Genomic DNA, 21,243 nt, shown 5'->3' with positions numbered 1-21,243 from the left:
TGACATTTTTACTCGAGAGTTTCCAGAACTTGCGATGGAGATGGAACTTTTTACTATATCGCAGTGAAAAATCACACATTTTAAGTTCTATGGTAAGTTTCTAAGATCTGGATCTTCATTTCTTCTCCTCTTCCTCGGGCTTGGCTTCTCCTTTGCCAGAAGTTGACGAACTCGACGACGAATCCGCGACGCAAAAATTCCACTCGCTCACGACTTCCTGCTGCTGCTGCTGCTGCTCGCCTTCTGGCAGCGAGATCTTCTTCCCGAGCTCGGCCACATCCCTGTTCCTCAGCTCTTTCACTTGCTCCCACAGTGGCGGGAGCTCACGCAAGAGATGCGCCACCAGGTACTCGCTGCTCTGGGCGTGCTTGAAAAATCCATGCTTGAGCAGCTTTCCGGCCGTGGGCCGCTTGCTCGCCTCCTTCTGGAGGCAGCAGGCCACGAAATCCTTGAAACTCTTGGAGAAAGCTTTCGCTCTCTCGGGCTCCAGCGTCGGCGGCGGACCGGAGAGCTCCACCAGCACCATCTTCATGGGCGGAAGATCCGAGAGTGGAGCGTGGCCCTGCGCGAGCTCCAGCGCGGTGATCCCCAGCGACCATATATCCGCGCTACAGTCGTAGCCGCAAACCGGATCCAGCACCTCGGGCGCCATCCAGCACGGAGTGCCAGCAAAGGTGGTCCTCCTCGCGATCTGCCGGTTGTAGCAATCGAAGAGGCAGGCCGAGACCCCGAAATCGCCCAGCTTGACGCCGCCGTGCTGATCGACGAGGATGTTCCCGGCCTTGACGTCCCTGTGGATGTGGCCGTGGAAGTGGAGATAGTCGAGCGCCTTGAGGCACTCCCTGAGCACGGTGGCGACGAGCGGCTCATCCAGGCCGTACGGCCGGGCCACGCGCATGATGGTCAGGCAGGAGCCGGCGGCCATGTACGGCATCACCACCCACAGGCGCTGGCCGACGATGAAGAGCGCGAGCGCCGCCACCACGTTGGGGTGGTCGATGAGGCTCAGTGTCTGGGCCTCGCGGCGTACCTCGTCAAGATCGCTGCGGCACTTCTCCAGGTCGATGCTCTTGATGGAGACGATCTCGCCGCGCGGCACGCACAGCGCGCGGTGGACCGTCGCGTTCCTGCCGTGCCCGATCTCCTCCAGGACCCTGTAGTCGGATGCCGCCACCGGGTAGGATTTCCCGGCCTCCATCGCCGTCGCTGCTGCCGCGCGCGCTTGGATCGCTCATTCCTGGAGAGATTGGGATGGATCTAACGCCGGACCGCTGGAGATTACCCTGCTTGTGGCGCCGCCGCTGGCACTTTCGCTGAGCAGGCAATCGAGCCTCTTGGAAATCGGCCCCAAAATATTTGCCATAGAACCCTAAAGCCACGTAGGCGGCAAAAAGTGTTTGCTTATATACGTGTCAGGCAATGACTGCTCCACGTTGCAAAGGTTAGACACGTCAGCAGAGCGGGTGTTCAATGTGCTCAAGCTTGCGGCTATGGCGGAGGAGGAGCGCCCCTCGAGAAGCTCCTCGTCGCTCTATCGCCACGATTCTGCGAGTCGGATGAGATTTTGATCGCGTCTATCGCCTTATTGGATGGGTGTCTTTGGTAAGGGTTGCTGATCGCCTCCACTGCCAGCCACAGGCGCTTGCGTTTTCTAGGGTTCTGCGCATCGATCGCGGTGACCTAGCGAAGAATGCAGCTCTGGAGCGCTCGAAATATCGCTGGACGGTAGTTTTTCTAGACGATCCAGCAAGCATGGGAAGCTCTGGAAGCGCTGGCGACGATGGGAATATGGCTGGGGTCCGGAATGGAGAGAACTCGATTGGTGGATCGGGAAAAGGTTTCGTGTACTCCAGGCGAAATGGGAGCTCTCGCGATCGTCCACGATCACAAGGTACTAGAGACACTCCTTTGAGTTTTCATCTTAAGCGATTTATCTAACGTCCAGGGATTGTGAAAACCATTGAGATTGAGAATGTGAAGCAGCTCTCTCTACCGGACGTTCTTTGCGATCCCTTCTCGTAAGTGATCGTGTCTGCTGATAATCTTATAGTTTTTCTTTTCTCATGCATGCAGAGGAGCGTTCTTAGAGGATGCCATGGTTGCTAAATGTGGCCATTCTTTCGGGAGTGATGGATTGAAACGCGTTGTTCAGACGGTGTGTCTTCGCTGTTCTGTTTGCTCTTCTTTTTGGTTGATAAGTGTTTAACGTTGGCAGGGTGTGTGCTTCATTTGTGCGGCATCGATCACTTCAACAGGATATTTAACTCCCAATTTTGGTAAAGCTTTTGTTCGATATGTGTTCGCATTGGGCCTAAGACGTACGATTGCCAGCGCTACGTGCTGCTGCAAAAGCATACTTGCGGGAGCAGAAAGCAAGCCCTGGATGCGCTAAACGGAAAAGGGAAGATAATGGCGAGCAGAGACCTTCTGACTGCAAGAAGGTAACTTAAGTACTTCTGGCTAGTTTTTACTTTTTGGTGCGTTCTAGCTGAACTCGTCACCGAAGCCCAAAGGTGTCCAGTTCCCATTTTCGGTGAATGATCGCGTGTTCATTCAGGTGATTGTTGCTTTGATACCAGATTTTATAGTTTTCCTGATGAAGTTTTCATTTGAAGGGCAACAAGCGAACTCCAGAGCGCTTTTGTGGACAAGCCGCCATAATCAAGTCCCAATGCTTGAATGGATGGTAACTTGTTTACTGTTTTAAAGTGCACGCAATGCGTTGGGTCTTTCTTTTACAGGTACCTCGTGAGGACTGTTGATAGCGGCGAAAGCATTCGTTTGCAGTACCGTTCACTTCGAAAAATAGAAGGCATAGTATTGCTTTGGTTGTATAAGCTTCTTACGTAAAGGTTTATACAGGTCGGCAGCAGCAAAAAGAGCTTGAAGCCAAAGTATCCGTTCAATCAAGTGAAGCCAAGAGTGAACAGCAATGTAATTATGTAGCAGATCGCCAAGATGATCACGCACACAATAAATCCATTTGTTCGGGTGTATCTATGGTCGTAAAACTGGAATCTGACCCCGCGGAGAAACCAGATTTGCATCCTGAGGTAGAGCTTCTTAAATTGTTGGTATTATTAACGCCTTCCTTTCATTCTCTGGCAGATTGACGGAGACATTCACGGGAAAATCGAGCCCAGTCCATGTGTAAATGACACTAACTTCGCTGTTCCAGGAATGGATTGTCTGTCCGACGCAAATGCAGACAAAGACGCACGGACAACCGAAGCAACATCTAAGCATAGTTTGCTAGACGAGTCTGACGATCGCTATGCTAAGGTACGAAGACACCCTCTTCTGAAAAACATTGACAATTCTCGTTCACCAGCTCGAGCCTTCGCCTAGACAGCTGCAGCTTTCGGGAGAGCAGCCAACGTCACCCCACACTTTTGACCGTTCTAGAGCGAGAGGAGACGTCCTTATGCGTGTGGCGAGAAGAGAGATGCTCCAGTTTGAAAAGCTGGTCCCGACGAGTCTATTGAGCTCGTCCTGGATGGAGCACAGACTTCCATGGCGATATAAAGTCAGGCAGAGCTTTGAGACCAAGGTCAGATTTCGTTCACGCTCTTGCTACAGCTACTCTGGGACTGACGGATTGATAAAAAAAAACAAACAGGACCTTGGAGTACTGTTACATGACTTTCGTCAGAACTTGCTGCTAAATTCAGCCGGTGGAATGTCCGACTTTGGATGGGAGAGCGAGTTGGCAGCGGCCACCACCACGGACGACGCTTGGTCGCTGGTGGATTTATGGAGGAAGCTAAGAATGGACGTGTGCGAGCTGCTAGACACAAAGTCGGTGCTCCACAGGTTTGAAACGGAACAAACACCGCAGCTTGACTTTGAAGAGGTGGAGTCGGCATTCCTTAAGCTGCAAGTTAAAGGAATCTCGCCCGTCACTGTCATCGCAGCGATTATCCTTGCCAGTGCGAATGCGATTGCACGGGGCCAGGAAGAAGAGGTCAGTCACTTCGAGATTTTTTTATCGTCCCTTTGACTTTGTTTTCGCTCCAGGAAATTCTAGAGCTTCCTCTGAGGCTTATCCAGCAGCACGGCCTCAAGCAGCTTTCGTCCATTAGAGAGGCACTGGAGCGCGAGAAGCGGCACTTGACTGCTCGGCTGACACATCTAGAAAGCGGCTTCTTAGAGGAGCTTTCGTCAAAGGTCCGTGCAAAGCTACAAACACTTTCGGATTCTCACGCTACAAACCATTGTTTGTAGAGACAAACGAACAGGAACAAAACAAAAGCGGAAGCCTAGCGGAAGCCTACCAGTGATTTCGAGTGTACAAAAAGAATTCGCCAAAAATTTTCAAAAGGACTTCTACTGTAGAGGGGACCACTAAGGAGATATCAAGCAACGCCCGCGCGGCCTCGGCCTCGTCCACGGCCACGTCCACGTCCTGTGCATAGAAACCAAGTGATCAAAGATAAGTTATCAACGTTTTTAAGAGTACCTCGTCCTCGGACAGCCTCTCCTCCGGTCTCTTCGGTGTGAGGGCCTTCTTGGTATGATGTCTCCCCTCCTCCCTCTCCACCACCTCGGCCTCGACCTCGGCCTCCACGGCCCCGGCCTCGGCCTCGGACACGTCCAGCCGCTGGATTGTTGCCTACAAACACTGGAGAAAAGGACAAAAAGAGAGAATTTTTTCAGCAACTTGGTCTGGATCAAAGCTATAAGGACGTAGCTTTCTAGACTTTGAGAAAACGAAGAGAGTCTATGAAAACGAGCGACGAAAAAGTAAAACAAAAAGCCTTTTGCGAAGTGACTCTCACAGTGAATGGAAAAAAAGTGAGAAGAATACGCACCTCCTCTACCTCGACCGCCGCCGCCGCCACGGCCTCGGCCGCGGCCGCCGCCCTGTGGTGAAATCTCTGCTCGAGAGAACAAGAGGTTCTAAAGTGAAGCCAGTGAAGTTGAAACATACCTCCTCCATCGTAGTCGAATTCTCCCGACTGTTTCACTTGGTCAGGTGGGAGAGGCGCTTGATACCTGTAATGGAAGTGTGAAAATCCTGAAGAGAGAAGAAGGAAACAAGGAGAGAGAGCTTGAGCTTACATACCCTGTGGAATCCTTGTCTAGCTCTTTCGTTGACAGGGTAATGCAGATAAGCGATACGTGCCGTGTCGTTTCCAGCCTGGTGAGAATGCAAGCCAAGTTAAAAAGAAAGAGGAGAAGCGATGCATGATATACTCACGGAACAAGTCCTTCCTCGAGTGGCTTCCACGAGTCCGTGATATCAGTCGACCCAATCGTGGTGATTTGATGCAGGCCAGCAATCCTTCTCTGCAAGAACAGCGAGTTTTCAGCTCAAAAACCTCGAGCAAGAACAAAAAAAGAGAGGAAAAAAGAAGAACTCCCACCTTGACAATCTCGACAATCGCCACTGTTTTGTTGATTGCTCGTCCCATTGCTTTGAGCACAATCTCCTCGGAGCCTTTATCCTGCAATGCTCAAAAGACAAGAGAAACAAAATGAAAATCCGCGAATTTTTCTTCTTCTTTTCACCTGTATCAGGCTAATCGCATAGGTAATGTAGTTGCGCATTTTCCCCTGCGTGGTAATCCGGATCTCATTCTCACTGATTGGGGTCTCATTGCGTGGCTTCTCCACTCGCTCATAGCGGTCCATTGCTCTACAAGAATCGCAAGAAAACTCCGCTTAAATCCATCCAAATCACATCGCGCATCACAAACCTGGGCTTCCTTCGCAAGATTCTATCAACGTTGCTGCCCGAAGAAGCCCGTTGCAGCGAGACGAGCGATCTTCTCTTTTGTGTTCTTTCTCTCCTGGAGCCCTAAATTCGCGAGGGCCCTAGTCACCAGATTTGATCCAACGGTGCCGAGAATAGGGCTTATCTGGCACGCCACGTGGATGAGTCCTGTCCCGCCAAGTGGCTGGGACAGTTTTACAGATAAAGTTTCGGTTTGACCAACAATGCACGGCAAAACATATTAGCTGACGTGCCGCTTTTGACCGCGTAGGTTCCGGGGCTTTGACCTGACTTAGCGTAAGACCCCGCGTTTTTAGGGCTTAACAAAGCATGGTTAGCGAGAGGGGATTTTAGGGTAGTCTCTCTCCTTTAGTGCTGAGCTATGGCGGAAGAATGCGTGAGCGCGGCATGGAGCCGCTCCATTCGTCGCGGGATCTTCGATGCGACCGCGTGAAAGCGTCCGGCGCTCGATCCGCACGGCCGGCTCGTGAAATGTAGTGTTCCAGGGGGGTATTTCTCGAATCAGCAACGCTGTGTGGCGTGCTAGAGATGAAGTCATGGAAGAAGATCAAGGAGCTCGCTCGATTCAAGGAGAAATCGTCGCCGGCGGCGGCTCTGGAGCCGACACAGGATATCGAGGAGATCACGAGGGGCATGCAGGTTTGTGGAGAGTCTGGCATTCTTGTGGAGCTGAAATTCGCCTCATTCTTGGGTGTTCTTTGCGATTTCTTGCTCAGGATGTTTGCTACATGAAGAATCAGTACGAAGGGTTACACGCGGTTTCTTCTCGTGTCGCGGGTCGCGCTTATGGTCAGACTGGAATTTATTTTTCTTCGTGTGGACAGGCGTGACTGTTTTGCATTGATCCAGGCTTTTCCGAAGCCATCCAAGAGATGGCTGCATTTTTGGTGGAGTCCTTTGCTCTGGACAACAACGGAGATATCAGTAAGCTCGGCTTAGAATGCGTGGTTTTGAGCTTCCAAGATCTTTTTTCGTGCGCAGATACAGCTTTCAAGGAAGTCAGCAAGACACAGTCTGAGCTATCAAGGCTTCTCCATCTTTATGTGAGTTGTGGCTTTAATTGTTGCGACTTTCTGATTGTAGAGCTCTCCAGGCTTTCCACGTCTCTGAAACGCTGAAGGTCCCAGCGGAAGGCTTGCTCAGCGAGCTCGGTCACATTGAGGTATGCTCGGTAATCAAGATTTTCTTGTTTAAGCTGGAAACGTACCTCTCCTTTTCTTAGGAAACGAAGAAAGAATACGACGAAAAGAGGTAGCTAGCAAGTCTCTGTAAATTAATGTAGCTGTTCTTACGAATTGGTGGCGCAGGATTTTGTTCGATCACATGAGGCTACGAAAATCCAGAGCCAAGAATGTGAAAGCCGAAGCGCAGATTGAGCAACAACTGCAAGAGTCCAAGGAGCAATTTGACGAGCTGGCCATGTTTCTGGGATGCCGTCTTCACTCCCTGGAGCAAAGTCGTCCTCGACACCTTCTCACGCAAGCTGCTCGGCATCACTCAGCTCAGGTTTACTTCTCCTGCAAGAAAACGTCTACCAACGTGCTAACCGTGGTATTGTTGGCAGATGCACTTGTTTAGACAAGGCCTTGGTTGCCTAGACGATGCCGACCCTTGCATAAGTCGGATAGTGCAAGAACGTAATCTAGATACCTCGTTGGACTATCTGGATGGAGGGGAGAATGATGCATTCTTTAAGACCAAGGATGCTACCGAAGAGTCCGACCAGTCGAGTTCTTTAGAGCAAGTAAGACTCTTCCCATGACTCTTTTTTTGAAGTTTAGTGCAACAGCTGGTTTTCTTTTTTGTTTAACTGTCAAACTTTGCTGCAGGAGGAGACCAGTCCAAAGCACTGTAGCATTGCGTATGAGACACACACGGGCAGCAGATCGGCTCCACTCTCCCCGGTTAGATTCGCAGAGGCAAACGGTGTAAATAGCATCCACGAAGTCATGCTGGACGGGGTGTCCAACAAGAAGGCGCCGATCTTCTCGAGAACAAACTCATGGCTGCGGAGGAAAGGCAGCCGCGATCCAGGCGTCTTACATCTCTACAGGCCAACACAAACTTCTTCGTCAGCTCCCAACACACAAGAACACTCCACAGCACCGCCGATGTACTCGGTCACAGAGCCAACGGGATCTCCATCGCCATCGTGGATACCAAGCCCGGATCTCTCCAAAGCTCGCCGTCCCTCGCCTCCCCAGCAGCAGCAGCACAAGAAGCTAAGTACGTTCCCAAGCTTTCCTCGTCGCTTCCAATCGGGTCCTCTGGCTTCCACAGCATCGTCCAAGCCGAGGAGGCTCATCCCCAGCAGCGGCCCTCTCACGCAGCCGCCGCCTCCGTGCGTGACGCTCCCAGTCGACCCCTTGTACAAATCCGGGCCTCTCACTCCAACTCCAAAGATGTCCCCGACGGTCTCTCCCACCGCTGCGTCGCCACCTCGAGTCAGCGAGCTCCACAAGCTTCCTCCTCCGCCTCTAGCGTCCTCCACCTTGTCGCCATCGCCGGCTCCTTGCACCAAGCTCGCCGCTGGCAGCGTTTCTTACTCGGCTCCACTGTCTAGGCCGCCGCAGATCCAGATCCATCAGCAGCAGCAGCAGCAGGGAACTCAGCATCAATCGTTGTCTGCGGCGGTTCATCATCATCATCACCACCACCACCACCACCACTCATCGCAGGCTTCTCCTCTCCCGCCACCCCCGCTCGCACAGGCTCCATCGCCAGCTTCCAAGAGCCATAACAAATGTGTTCGGAAGAATGAGAGAGTTTCTCCATTGCCACTCTAGATATACAAAGATTAAAAAAAAAACACATAGTTTCAAAGCAGGCAATCTAATCGCTTTTGAACAACAAAATGAATCTCATAAAGTATAATAAAATAAAAGCATAGTCATAACCTTTGAGCTAGTTTCTTTGGCTTCCCTGTCCATGATCAAGCGTTTTTTTCCAGGAAATCACCAGAGATCCTTGGACCCTGGCAATCTTTAAAGCTCCTGTCTGCATTACGACGCACGCATAGCCTCCAATCCTTTCGACGACCATGGAGTATATGTCTGGCAAGAGATCGTCGAAGAACGCGTTCCCCATCACAAAAGATGGAGCCATCGTCCCAAAAGCCCAAAACTGGCACCTTTTTATGAAAGTTCCCATTTGTTTGCTGGATGAATTGGTGCAACTTTCCAGATCATTACCAATCCACTCGGTACCTTAAGTTTTTCCCAAGTTCTAAACGCATCTCACTTCCTGCAAAGTGAAGGTTATAAGCCCTCTCTTGAAACGAGATATAAAAGAACGAAATACTTGAGGCTTGATTCTCGAGGAGGTTTGGCACAACTTTGGATGAAAATCGATACACCTGAGCGTGTTCATGTTGACCAAGAAAAAGTAGCTTCTCACGTTCTGTAGTTAGAGGATGGAAAAGACCATAATCTATTTGAGGAGATTTATTCGCTTTTAACTGGCTTGGCTTTTGAAAGTTCTTTTTGCCTTTTAAGGCAAAGCTGTTTAACAATTTTTAATCCTTTTTCACCACTTTTCTTGCATGGAAAAACATATCTCCTACAAGGATTCCTTGCATGGAAAACAAGAAATTGAGATTGAGGCTAGATACTTGAGATTTCTGATGATGGGCAGATCACCACTCCTATATATTTACACATAATTAGTCTTTTTTATACTTTCAGATTTGCATGGCGGATTTTCTTTGGCTTCCCCTTTGTGCTTTCAAAAAATGCGGTTTTTTGGCACACCCCAAAGTTTGATCTTGCCCTCCACTAAATCATCATCCAAAGTTTTGAAAACTTCAACCCTTGGACCCCCATGATCTCTAAAGCTTGAGACCTTAGTGCAATTCATTTCTATCCTTTCCACATCGCCGTTCGCCACACCAAATGCAATGAACCTATCATGCACCTGTGTCCCCTCCAGGAAATAGTCCCACTCGTCCACTCTCATCGTTGTGTCGCCCTATTCTTGTCTGCACCACCACCGACGACGGAGATCGTCCTTTCCCATAGCCAAAGCTGCGGAAAACCCTTGGCGTGCTCCATTCAACTATATAGTCAATTCCCTTTATGATTGCCTTTTAAGAAAGTCACCAAAAGTCAAATGGCTATGGCCCCCAAATGCGAAACGTGCAATCTCTCCCGGTGGAGAGCTCGATAGAACTCCACCACCTGGACGACATTGGTAAACTCTTGAATTGGAACCACCTCCCCGTAAGTTTGGAAGCTGCCAGATCGTATAGAGTCACTGAGAAGGAAGAAAGAAACCAGGGAGGAAAAGAGAAAGAGGACACTACCATTTGATGGTATTGTCACTGCTTGCGATCGCGATGATGTAGCCACTTGTCCATCGCACATTTATTTGCCAGATGAGGCCCAACGAGGTGTACTCTGGCAACTTTGCAAATGTCCCAGTTCCTTACGATCCCATTTGCATCGACAGACACCACCGTCTCTCCCTGGAAGTTTCAAGACAAAGAGGTTCAAAAATCATCTGGGCTTATAGCTTTTCTGTGCAGGAAGTGAGCTTATAACTGTTACCTTTGGGTCGAAAGCTGCATGGTTGCAAGAGCTTTGGTGGCCATAAAACGTTTGGATGTAGAGTGAGGAGCACACGTCCCACAAGCTGATGGTTTTGTTGCTCGTGCAAAGAATACTGTTGTAAGGCTGCCAAATACAGCCATTTAGTCTAGGTGACTTCTGATACACATCATGCTGACCAAGCCAAAGAGAAGCAAAGGAAAAGTCAAGAGTCAGTCTAGCTTTGCACAATCTGGATGGAAAGAGAGTCTGAGATGAATGTGGTGTGCTGTAGTTTCACACAAAATTAACACAAACTATAAGAATATTCTAAAAATCTTATATAGCCTTAGTAAAGTTCCTAGGGTTAAATCCCTAGCATGTTTGTTTGGGGATGGCAAAAGAGAAAGATATAGATCCTGACATAGAGTTCGTGATAATGATTATTGCTTGACAAAGATGCTAAATTGCTAAGGTTTAAAGTGACATTAAGGATTTTAAGAATTCCATTAATTTCATTAAGAATTTTTTGTTTTGCATGGACCCTGAAAAGTTCAATCAATCTCATATTTGATTATATTGGTACATCACACATGCCAATGATAATGGTATCATGGAATGAAAGTTGTTATCAAATATTTATGATACCTAAGAGGTTGATTATTAGTCCCACAACCCTTATATAAGGACAAGGTGATTAACTTTTTTTTATTACAAAGCTTACAATTCACACTTTTTCATGGTGGAAGAACTACATTAAAGTGCTTTCATGCTTTGTTTGTCAAGAAGTTTGAAGAAGTTCATGAGATCCATCAAAATTAATTTGAGCCAACTTCTTAGAGTGATTTGACAAAATTTTTCCTATGCTTCATCCATCAAGAAGTTTAAAAAGGTTGATCTTATAAACTAGTTTGAGTTTAATGAATTTCTCACAATATTGACTATCACTAAAAATCAATATAAACTCTTGAATTTGGGTTTTTCAACCCAATAATATTAAAACCTAAGGATGCTTAACCTTAAGTATTTTAAGTGCACTCTTATTTATAGGCTTTTTTTTCTATATATTTAATTTTTTTCAAATCATTCTCTTTAATTGTTACAATTAAATATTTTCGCTAAAACCACTAGTCGACTTAGTCAAATTTGGTCAATAGAATGGTCAATAGTGTAATCCACATGATGACTAGCCAACCAATATGTTATATTTGGGGAAGAAACAATTGCTATTGCATCTAAACTTACAAAATACAAATAATAATAAAGTTAAGAAATTTTGTTCGGACCAATAGGAGAAAGACAAAGTAGAGGGCAATTGTTTTTATTGCCACAAAACTTGATATCAAGGCAAAAATTATCCCCTTTGAAAAAGTGTTCATCTAAATAGCCTCTTTTTTACTTTGCAATACCTTGTAAAGGGATTAAATAATGCTAATATAAATATAGTGAAATCTATTGTGGATACAACTTAAACGTCTTCCTATGGTGAAGGTTTAATAACTAAAGTCTCAAGTTTGTATTAACTCTGTAAAGCTTAATGGTTCTATATACAATCATTAGTATTCTTTTTTATCTATGTGCTACATAAAACCTTTTGAATTGGTCTACTTGAGATAAAGAGTTATATGCCATGATTGTTACTATAAAGGAATAGCAATATTTTTTATATGGATCAAACTTTCATATGGATTTAGACCATCATTCTCTTTAATATTTCAAAGTTTTTGTAGGAAATGTCTATTAAAATCTGATGCAAGCATAAAGGTGACAATAAAATGAGAATTTATTAATTTTAACTATTTTATCACTAATGGTTGCATAAAGTTTTGTTAAAGGATGCCTTTATAGATTTGAATGGAATTCTACTAAAAAAAGGGCATATGGTAATTTATTATGTTGACAAACTTATTTAATAGATTTTGATTGAGTTTTATGATGTGCCAAGTGCTAAGCATCCGAGGTATTTCTTTTGGCCTTAGATGAATTTAGATGTTAAAAAGTAATTATGTGGTTATTTGATTTGCCAGGCAGTCAAAATTAATCATCAAAAGTTTGTTAACCTCTATCATCCTTTATGTGTACTTGAGATAAGTGGGATAATATCTCATTGCTTAAGACTTTTTGAAGAAATGATGCTATTTGGGTTGTTGTAGATCATTTGACAAAAATGGCTCACATTTTTCTAGTGAAAACAACAATTAAAACTCCTAAACTTATCTAAATATTTATAAAATTATTATTCAATTTTTATAGTTTGCCAAGTGATATTGTAAGTGATCAAGATCACAACTCACATCCAAATTTTGGCAAATGATATTTGATAAAAATATGAGCATGAGTAATGGTGAACATCCACAATCAAATAGATAGACAAAGAGCATGAATCAATTGTTGGAAGATATGTTAATTTTTTTATAAGAAACTTAACTTGATAAATATTGTGAATGTGACTATGGGTATTAAAAGTTACATCTTAACAAGTCCTTTCAAATATTCTGTTTTTACTCCCACAATGGCAAAGGTTCATACTGTTGATTCCCTTTATTAGTCCTCCTTGTTCAAGTGTTAATAAATTGAGTTTAGCTTTTAATTCTTTTTTGCTCTATTTTATATTGACTCAAAGAGTGTCTTGCTTCACCATAGTTAAAGCATACATTGTTTCCCAGGCTACTAGCAAACTTAACCTTCTTATCAATGGGTTTGTCCCTTTTCGCTTGACTCCCCCATGTATTTGGTCACTAGCCATCAAATGTACCTTTCCGAAACCCTAAGGACTCATTCTTAAAAAAACACTTCCTAAATTTCCCTTTGCCATATGTTCTCCTTGGTTTGGCTCCTTTGCTAAATGTGAACTTTGACCTTGTTGTGTTCCCCTTTCATAGGTTATCATTCAATTACACCTTAATAGCTGTATCTAATGCTTCCTTATAATTGGTTGGGTTCTAACACATCACCTCGCCTCGAGCCCAAGTTTGTAAGCTTGCTATGAGGACATGAAATGTATCATGTGAAATGTATTTTTGTTATGGACATATATATATATAATGACAAAAGTAGATCTAAATTGAAAGTCAGATAAAGAATCAAAAAGAAAGAAAAAAGTCAATTAAAACGGCATATTTTAGAATCTGGTGGAGGATGGGATCCGGGTCATTCCCGAGATCCAAGTGTTTTTCTCTTTTGCACTTGTAACTCTAGGATCTTCCCTTCCAGCAACGCTTTCTGCAATTGCAGCTTCCGTATTTCATCCTGTTTCAGTGTAGCATTAGCTAGAGAGCAAGAAGAAGAAACGATAGAAGCAAGCTTTACCTTGTATCTGTCCCGATCGTCACTAGCTTTGGAGAAAGCTTCCCAAATTAGCACCTTCACAGGAAGGGAAGTGTATCCTTTGGCTGTAAACCATGTAATATAATGACATGTATTTTGTCATTATATATATATATGTCCATAACAAAAATCCTCTTCGTCATAAACACATTCATATACTCTTAAATGGTTCATATCTACTTCAGCCTACTCAATTCATCCCTTAGATGAAGAGTAGGATTCAAAGGAATATAAATTGTACGAATCCTTACCTTCATAATTTCCCAAGAGGCTATCAGTCCTTCGTTGGCCTTTGTTGTTCTCCACCAAAATTTAGCATTATTTGCCAAGTATAGTTTTACATATAAGAGCTTCTTTGAGCTCAATAATTGCAAAACTTGAAAATAATCCTCCATATCGTAAAACCAATCCTCCACCACTTTATAATTATTCACTCCCTTGAAGACTGGTGGGGGCTTTAGTTTGTACTTAGGAACTACATGAAGGATTAATTCCACTTTGATTTGTTCAACCTTATTCAGTTCTGCCTCAATCCCCACCAAAGGGTCCACGCCTTCTACATTGTCAACATTTGTAGTCTTTTGTCTTTTCTTCTGCTTCTTGTCATGCTTTAACTTGCATACGAAAGTCTTCAATAAGGCATTGGTTTGTGCCAATTGTCCTTCTAGAACATCCAATTGAGCCTTGAATGACCGAACTTCACCACCGAACTCTTGTTTAAAAATTTCCTCACTGGAGTTTTTTTTGTGTAAGGATTCTTCATCCATAGCTTCTTGTTTGATTAAAGGCTCTAGCTCTGGAGGAGATTTCGTCTCCACCTTGGTTCTTTTAAGCCTTACTTTAGCCATCTCTCAATAATCCACTTTTATCCTTTGCTAGAATTGAGGAAAATACCAAATTGTAAGCCATAAATTTTTCTTTTCCAATTGTCAGGAATCCCCCAATTCTTGCCAATTTCTTGACTCTCGCCGGATTCCTGACCTGCAAACCACATTCCTGACTCTCGGGACACTTCCCTATTCCTGACTCTCGAGACACTTCCCTATTCCTGACTCTCGAGACACTTCCCGATTCCTGAGTCTCGAGCCACATTCCTGATGATGATGTGGCGCCTCCTCGACCTCAGCTATATTTAGGCCGTCCTCGATTCAAGAGTGGTGGAGCTTCATCAACCTATAGTATATATAAGTTAGCCTTGTTCCATTTCTCCACAATCTGAATCAACACCAGTCTAAGGCCTCTTCTTTGTTTTCACTAGCTTTTTCTCTTTGTCTTTAGCATTTTCCAGTCTTGATCTTGTTGGGGGTCTTGACAGTTTGATTCAGATTGTTGTTTTTTGCTTTTCTTTTAGCTCGCTTTGATTGTTTGATTACCTTTGCCTTTTTTTCCCCCTTTTTTCTTTCTTCTTGCCAATGGAGTCTCCAAGCCATCCTGATTTCTTTGCTGAAGTCCTTGCAAAAATCCAGTTTGAGAATACCGAGCTGAAGGCGACCCTTCTTCGCATGCAGCAGGAGCTTGCTTCACTTTCGGCTCAAGGATCCAGCAAAGTTCCTGAACCGAAGGTGAGCTTCCCGGCGAAATTTTCAGGCAAGCGTTCGGAGCTTCGCGGATTCCTGAACTAGATGGAGTTGATCTTCGCACTTCAACATCGGCGGTACCCTACTCTCGAGTCTCAAATCGGCGTGATTGGGACGTTGCTCGAAGGTGCAGCTTTGTCATGGTTTTCTCCTCTTTTGGAGAAGAGCATGAAAGGGGTCGTGGTTCCAGAACTGATGGATCTTCAATTGTTCAAAGAGAAGCTCGAAGCATGTTTTGGTGAGACGGATCGGGTTCGGGCTGCTACCACAAAGATGAGACGTCTCTCTCAAGGGTCTCGTCCTGCCTCGATCTATGCTGCAGAGTTCCAACTCCTTGCTTTGGACACTCAGTGGGATGAGCGGGCCCTGATTGACCAATTTCGTTTCGGCCTCAACAACGGTGTCAAGGATTTGTTGCTCACCATGGAGGATCCCAAGGACCTATCGGATGCCATCAACAAAGCTGTTTGATGTGACAATCGTCTCTTTGAACGTCGTCAGGAAAGTCGCCGCGCCACTGTTTTTCCGTCCCAGACTCAGGAATCCCAGCTTGAGTCTTCGGGGCATACTCCTGAACCTACTGCTCCGGTTCCAATGGATATTTCTGGTACTCCCCGACTCATTAGAGGGAAGTTGAGTCCTGCTGAGAAGCAACGTCGAATATCTCATAATCTTTGCCTCTATTGTGCTGATCCTAATCATAAAGCAGTTGTATGTCCCAAGAAGCCTCCTCGACTGCTCGAGTTCACTCTGCCTCAAAGTCCACCTCTATTGCAGTCGGGAAACGACCCTGTCCAAACAGAGTAGGAGCTGTCTGTTTGGACTCCCCGAATAAAAATCACTTTTCTTCTTTATCAAGCTCCTCACCACCTTTCATCAAAGCCACCACCAATTCCCACAACTTCCGCGTCCCATGTCTCCTTTCTTTCACCGGACAATCGGGACTCAAGGCTCTGGCGTTACTGGACTCGGGTGCAACTTCCTGCTTCATGGACACGGACTTTGCTGCCCGACATCACGTTCCTCTTTCTCCTACCATACGGGATTTGAGGGTTGAAGGCATCGGCGGGCATTTTGTGTCTCCATCTTCTGGACTTAGGGAAACATTGCCCGTTCGAGTACACATCGGGTCCACCGTCACCGATATCGCCTTCAATATCATCAACAACAAGTCCTCCTCTGTGGTGCTCGGTCTTCCTTGGTTCCAACTACATCAGCCTCAAATCTGTTGGAAGGAATTACAGCTCATCTCTCCCATGGCTTCCCCTACTGTTCATCGAGTCCGAATCAGGAAAAGTTCCCTAAACTCAAATCGGGGTTCTGTTCCTGACTCTATAAAGTTTTCACCCTCTTCTTTTTCCTCTCTTCCATCTTACACTGGACCGTATCCTCGTCTCATCATTCCATTTAGTCGTACGCCTCCTCCTATCTCCACAATCACTATGAAAGAACTCCTTCATGAAGAACCTCTTTTTCTTTTTGCTTTGCATGTTTTTCCTGTCAGTCTTCCTGAGAAGTATCATGATTTTGGGGATGTGTTTGACAAGAAAAAAGCTAGTGTACTGCCTGTTCATCGGCCTTATGATTGTCCCATTGATTTACAGGAAGGAGCGTCACCTCCGTGGGGGCCTATCTACGGGTTATCCCTGTCCGAGCTTAAGGCCCTCAAAGAGTACGTGGATGAGAACCTTGCCTCAGGCTACATTCAGCATTCGCAGTCCCCGGCTGGAGCGCCTGTCTTCTTTGTCAAGAAGAAGGATGGGAGCTTGCGGCTAGTCATCGACTACCGAGGTTTGAACAAGGTGACTGTTCGGAACCGTTATCCGCTGCCCCCGATCTCGGACCTGTTGGAACGTCTCGGCGGTGCCCGCTTCTTCACCAAGATCGACCTCCGTGGAGCATACAACCTGATCCGGATCCGGCCTGGTGATGAATGGAAGACTGCGTTCCGAACCCGCTATGGCCACTTCGAGTACACTGTCATGCCATTTGGCTTGACAAATGCTCCAGCAGTTTTCCAACACATGGCAAAGGACGTCTTTCAGGAGTTTCTTGATCAGATGGTGATCGTCTACCTCGATGACATCCTCATCTACTCAAAAACTCAGGAGGAGCATGACGAACATGTACGCAAGGTGCTAGCGAAGCTGCGAGAACACGGCCTATACGCGAAGCTTGAGAAATGTTCCTTTGATCAGCAGTCTGTGGAGTTCCTTGGGTACATTGTCACTCCTGAGGGTATCACGATGGATCTTGCCAAAGTCAAGACTATTCTCGAATGGGAGCCTCCACAATCAATGTCGGACGTTCAGGTTTTCCTTGGCTTCGCCAACTTCTACCGCAAATTCATTGATCACTACTCTGACATTGTCCTTCCTCTCACACATCTCACTCGCAAGGATGTTCCCTTCTCTTGGTCTGCTGCTGCCCAGCAGGCCTTCGACACACTCAAGGCGGCCTTCAGTTCTGCTCCTGTCTTGATCCATGCTGATTCCTCACAACCTTTCTTCATCGAGGCTGATGCCTCCGACTTTGCCATTGGTGCTGTGCTGTCTCAACTTGGAGCGGATCACAAACTTCATCCAGTCGCTTTCCATTCTCGGAAATTCCAGCCTGCGGAGATCAATTACGAAATCCACGACAAGGAGCTCCTTGCCATCGTGGATTCCTTTGGAGAGTGGCATCGTTTCTTGGAGGGGGCGAGCCATCAAACAACAATCTGGACGGATCACAAAAATCTCGAGTACTTTGCCACTTCCCGAGTTTTAAGCCGTCGTCAAGCAAGGTGGGCCCAATTCCTAAGTCGGTTTGACTTTGTTATCAAGTACAGACCTAGAAAGTTTCAAGGCCTTTCTGATGCTCTTTCAAGGCACTCCTATCTCAGTCTCAGGCCTGGTAACCCTGACTTCGATCAACAGGATCAAGTTATCCTCGGTCCTGATCGGCTTCAAGTTATGGCAATTTCCCTGGCCCCTCAGGACTCCTCCTTGATGGATGCAATCAGAAACGATCTTCAATCCGATGATCTTGCTAGCGACATTTTCCCCCATCTTCAGGCTGGACACCCAGTGACTCCCGACTGTCGGCGATTTGACGAGTTCGAGTTCTTAGATGGTTTATTGTACCGTGGGGAGCAGCTTTACATTCCTGAAGGTGATGCTCGAAGGTTGGTCCTGATGGCGTGCCACGATAGCCCGACTGCTGGTCACTTCGGCATTGCGAAAACCTATGAGCTAGTTGCACGGGACTTTTGGTGGCCTCACATGGACGACTACATCAAAGCTTTTGTTACCTCCTGTGACACTTGTGCCCGGAATAAAGTACCTCGCCACCTTCCTTCAGGTTTGCTTCGTTCCCTTCCGGTCCCTTCAGGTCCTTGGGAATCCATCTCCATGGATTTCTTGAGTGATCTTCCGAGTTCTGGAGGCTTCAACAGCATTTTAGTCGTGGTGGATCGCTTCACAAAGATGGCGCACTTCTTGCCATGTACCAAGGAGTTTTCGGGCGAGGACATGGCAAAACTGGTATTCAGGAAAATTTTCCGACTTCATGGGATTCCTACAGATGTGGTTTCAGATCGGGGGCCTCAGTTCATCTCTCATTTCTGGCAACGGTTTTTGCAGCTGCTTGGAGTGAAGGCCAACCTCTCTTCGGCATATCATCCTCAAACTGATGGGCAGTCCGAGCGAACGATTCAGACGTTGGAACAATTCTTGAGGTGCTTCATCAACTATCATCAGGATAACTGGTTCGATATCCTTCCTCTTGCTGAGTTCTCCTATAACAACTCTGTTCACTCCTCTCTTCGAGTTTCCCCCTTCTTTGCAAACTCTGGCCGAAATCCCCGATTCAATCTCTCACTTCCTTCTCCATCTGAATCCTCTCGTTCAAATCCCCGCTCTGAGGCATTTATCTCCAACCTCCAGGAAATCCACAACTCCATCTCCTTCCACCTCCATCGTGCTCAGGAATCTCATAAAACATTTGCCAATGTCCATCGTCAGGATTGTCCCCCTTACAATATCGGGGATAAAGTCTGGCTCCTCAGGCGAAATATCTCCACCACCAGGCCCTGTCCAAAACTCGATTTCAAACACCTTGGTCCTTTCCCTATCACTGCCATCATTAATCCTGTCACTTATCGCCTTGCACTTCCCTCCTCATATCAAATTCACCCCGTTTTTCACTCCTCTCTCCTTGAGCCTTATATTCCCAGTCCTATTCCAAATCGGGTCATTCCTCCGCCTCCACCAGTACAGCTCGAGGATGGGTCTGAGTACGAGGTTCAGGACATCCTTGATTCCAAGATTTCACGGTCTAAACTCTACTATCTGGTGGACTGGAAGGGTTACGGACCTGAGGAACGCACTTGGGAACCTGCGGACAACCTGATTCATTCTCCTGACCTTGTTCAGGACTTCCACCGCCGCTATCCTTCTCGTCCTAGTCCTCATTCTTTTTCTCCATCTCCCATCCCTCGCCGCTCATCTCATCCTCCTCTTCGTTCTCGTTCACATCCTCGTTCCACTCGTTCTTGAGGAGGGGGTGCTGTCAGGAATCCCCCAATTCTTGCCAATTTCTTGACTCTCGCCGGATTCCTGACCTGCAAACCACATTCCTGACTCTCGAGACACTTCCCTATTCCTGACTCTTGAGACACTTCCCTATTCCTGACTCTCGAGACACTTCCCGATTCCTGAGTCTCAAGCCACATTCCTGATGATGATATGGCGCCTCCTCGACCTCAGCTATATTTAGGCCGTCCTCGATTCAAGAGTGGTGGAGCTTTATCAACCTATAGTATATATATGTTAGCCTTGTTCCATTTCTCCACAATCTGAATCAACACCAATCTAAGGCCTCTTCTTTGTTTTCACTAGCTTTTTCTCTTTGTCTTTAGCATTTTCCAGTCTTGATCTTGTTGGGGGTCTTGACACCAATTTGTTAGTTTACTTTATTTATTCGACTACCACTGCCTTGGCATTAATAAAGTTCCCTCACCATGGTTCCCACCTATTGTACCAACTCTTGTTTGATCCTATTTAGTTTTAGCTACTCACTACACGAGCAATAAAGTGTTAACCATCCATCCATAGATTCCCAATTTCTCTCCCAATCCCCCTTCCCAAATTAAAATGGACTAAAAATTTGGCTACACTCCCCAGAAACATAAACAACCAAACACATCAAACCTCTAGGTTTTTAACATCTCATAGTACAAAAAAACTTAATCATGGGACCTTCTAAATCCCAAGCCTTGGATGTATCACTTGCTTCAGGGCCCCAGGGGGCACTATGGCCTAACGGCCTAGTATAAGTGCCCCTACTCCCCCACTTTCATCCTGAAAGGAAGGCCTAATCCACTAGGAAGGAGTGAAAACCAATGAACCACTAGGCATTTAAGTGGGGCACCACTCCACATGAACTGGGAGCACTACAATTGGTTTCCTTTCTAAGAATGGGAGTTGCTCTTAAGCACTTCCTTGGGTGGCCCTTCTAGCACCACTTGAGTCCATGCTCACTCCCACCTAAAGCCCTTAATCTCCAATTTCAACCTCAATTTAGTTTGTAAACACCATTGGAGAGTTCCTTCAAAATTGGTTTCTAATCCTCACTATGCCTCCTATACTTTTGGAACCCCTTTAGCAACAATTGTTTAGGGCTTTCACCCCATGATGACCTATATTATTATTCGGACTCGGTTTTGGACTCAATCTCGGACTTTATCTTGGACTTGATTTAAAACCCGACCTCGGATTTGGTTTCGAACTCAATCTTGGAGCCAATCTTGGACCCAATCTTGGATCTCAGACTTGGAGTTGGTTTCTAACTCGATCTCAAACTCGGTCTCAAACTCAATCTTGGACTTAGTCTCAAACTCGATCTCAAATTCAGTTTCATTCGGTGAACTCTTTATCATTCCGGTCATGGTTTCAAGGATCCTTTATCTTATGACACCTCGGGGAACTAGTTCCTTACACTGGGGTGAAAGCCCAAAACATGTATTCCTCTAAGGTTGAGCATTGCTAACCAACTTAAAATATAGTTTAACATCTCACTTGCATGCCTTCTTTATTCT

General features: G+C 46.0%; 4 protein-coding genes and 1 long non-coding RNA gene across 5 annotated transcripts; 2 read left to right on the top strand and 3 right to left on the bottom strand.

The window, feature by feature from the left end:
• Positions 1–29: 29 nt before the first annotated feature.
• On the bottom strand, positions 30–1,286 carry LOC9642923 (serine/threonine-protein kinase fray2). The gene has a single exon (XM_002986862.2). The coding sequence runs from the start codon at positions 1,196–1,198 to the stop codon at positions 116–118; it is 1,083 nt and encodes a 360-aa protein (XP_002986908.2). The 5' UTR covers positions 1,199–1,286; the 3' UTR covers positions 30–115.
• Positions 1,287–1,450: 164 nt separating this feature from the next.
• On the top strand, positions 1,451–4,261 carry LOC9642476. The gene is made up of 14 exons (XM_024660769.1): positions 1,451–1,602; positions 1,656–1,891; positions 1,946–2,018; positions 2,074–2,155; positions 2,216–2,276; positions 2,332–2,441; positions 2,489–2,557; positions 2,616–2,686; positions 2,742–2,812; positions 2,863–3,053; positions 3,109–3,282; positions 3,332–3,550; positions 3,620–3,964; positions 4,018–4,261. Exons 2-14 carry the CDS (start codon positions 1,753–1,755, stop codon positions 4,222–4,224), a joined length of 1,812 nt encoding a protein of 603 aa, XP_024516537.1. The 5' UTR covers positions 1,451–1,602; positions 1,656–1,752; the 3' UTR covers positions 4,225–4,261.
• LOC9642922 (ribonuclease P protein subunit p25-like protein) lies at positions 4,238–5,826 on the bottom strand. The gene is made up of 9 exons (XM_024660770.1): positions 5,700–5,826; positions 5,512–5,638; positions 5,367–5,447; positions 5,201–5,289; positions 5,066–5,140; positions 4,931–4,995; positions 4,812–4,877; positions 4,460–4,621; positions 4,238–4,405 (listed from the first exon to the last, which is right to left on the bottom strand). Exons 2-9 carry the CDS (start codon positions 5,632–5,634, stop codon positions 4,356–4,358), a joined length of 711 nt encoding a protein of 236 aa, XP_024516538.1. The 5' UTR covers positions 5,635–5,638; positions 5,700–5,826; the 3' UTR covers positions 4,238–4,355.
• A 234-nt stretch (positions 5,827–6,060) lies between these two features.
• Positions 6,061–8,630, top strand: LOC9642921 (uncharacterized protein At2g33490). The gene is made up of 9 exons (XM_002986931.2): positions 6,061–6,376; positions 6,454–6,526; positions 6,587–6,661; positions 6,719–6,780; positions 6,831–6,899; positions 6,960–6,988; positions 7,045–7,243; positions 7,302–7,481; positions 7,567–8,630. The coding sequence occupies exons 1-9, from the start codon at positions 6,266–6,268 to the stop codon at positions 8,521–8,523; spliced, it is 1,755 nt and encodes a 584-aa protein (XP_002986977.1). The 5' UTR covers positions 6,061–6,265; the 3' UTR covers positions 8,524–8,630.
• A 4,722-nt stretch (positions 8,631–13,352) lies between these two features.
• On the bottom strand, positions 13,353–13,611 carry LOC112341154. The gene is made up of 2 exons (XR_002990444.1): positions 13,570–13,611; positions 13,353–13,509 (listed from the first exon to the last, which is right to left on the bottom strand). It is a non-coding gene; the product is annotated as an uncharacterized LOC112341154 (long non-coding RNA).
• Positions 13,612–21,243: the final 7,632 nt, after the last annotated feature.

The sequence above is a fragment of the Selaginella moellendorffii genome, unplaced genomic scaffold (assembly GCF_000143415.4).
Source record: "Selaginella moellendorffii unplaced genomic scaffold, v1.0 SELMOscaffold_77, whole genome shotgun sequence".
In the NCBI taxonomy this organism is placed as follows: Eukaryota; Viridiplantae; Streptophyta; class Lycopodiopsida; order Selaginellales; family Selaginellaceae; genus Selaginella; species Selaginella moellendorffii.
Note: the sequence above shows the minus strand (reverse complement) of the source record. Positions and strands in the feature narration are given on the sequence as shown.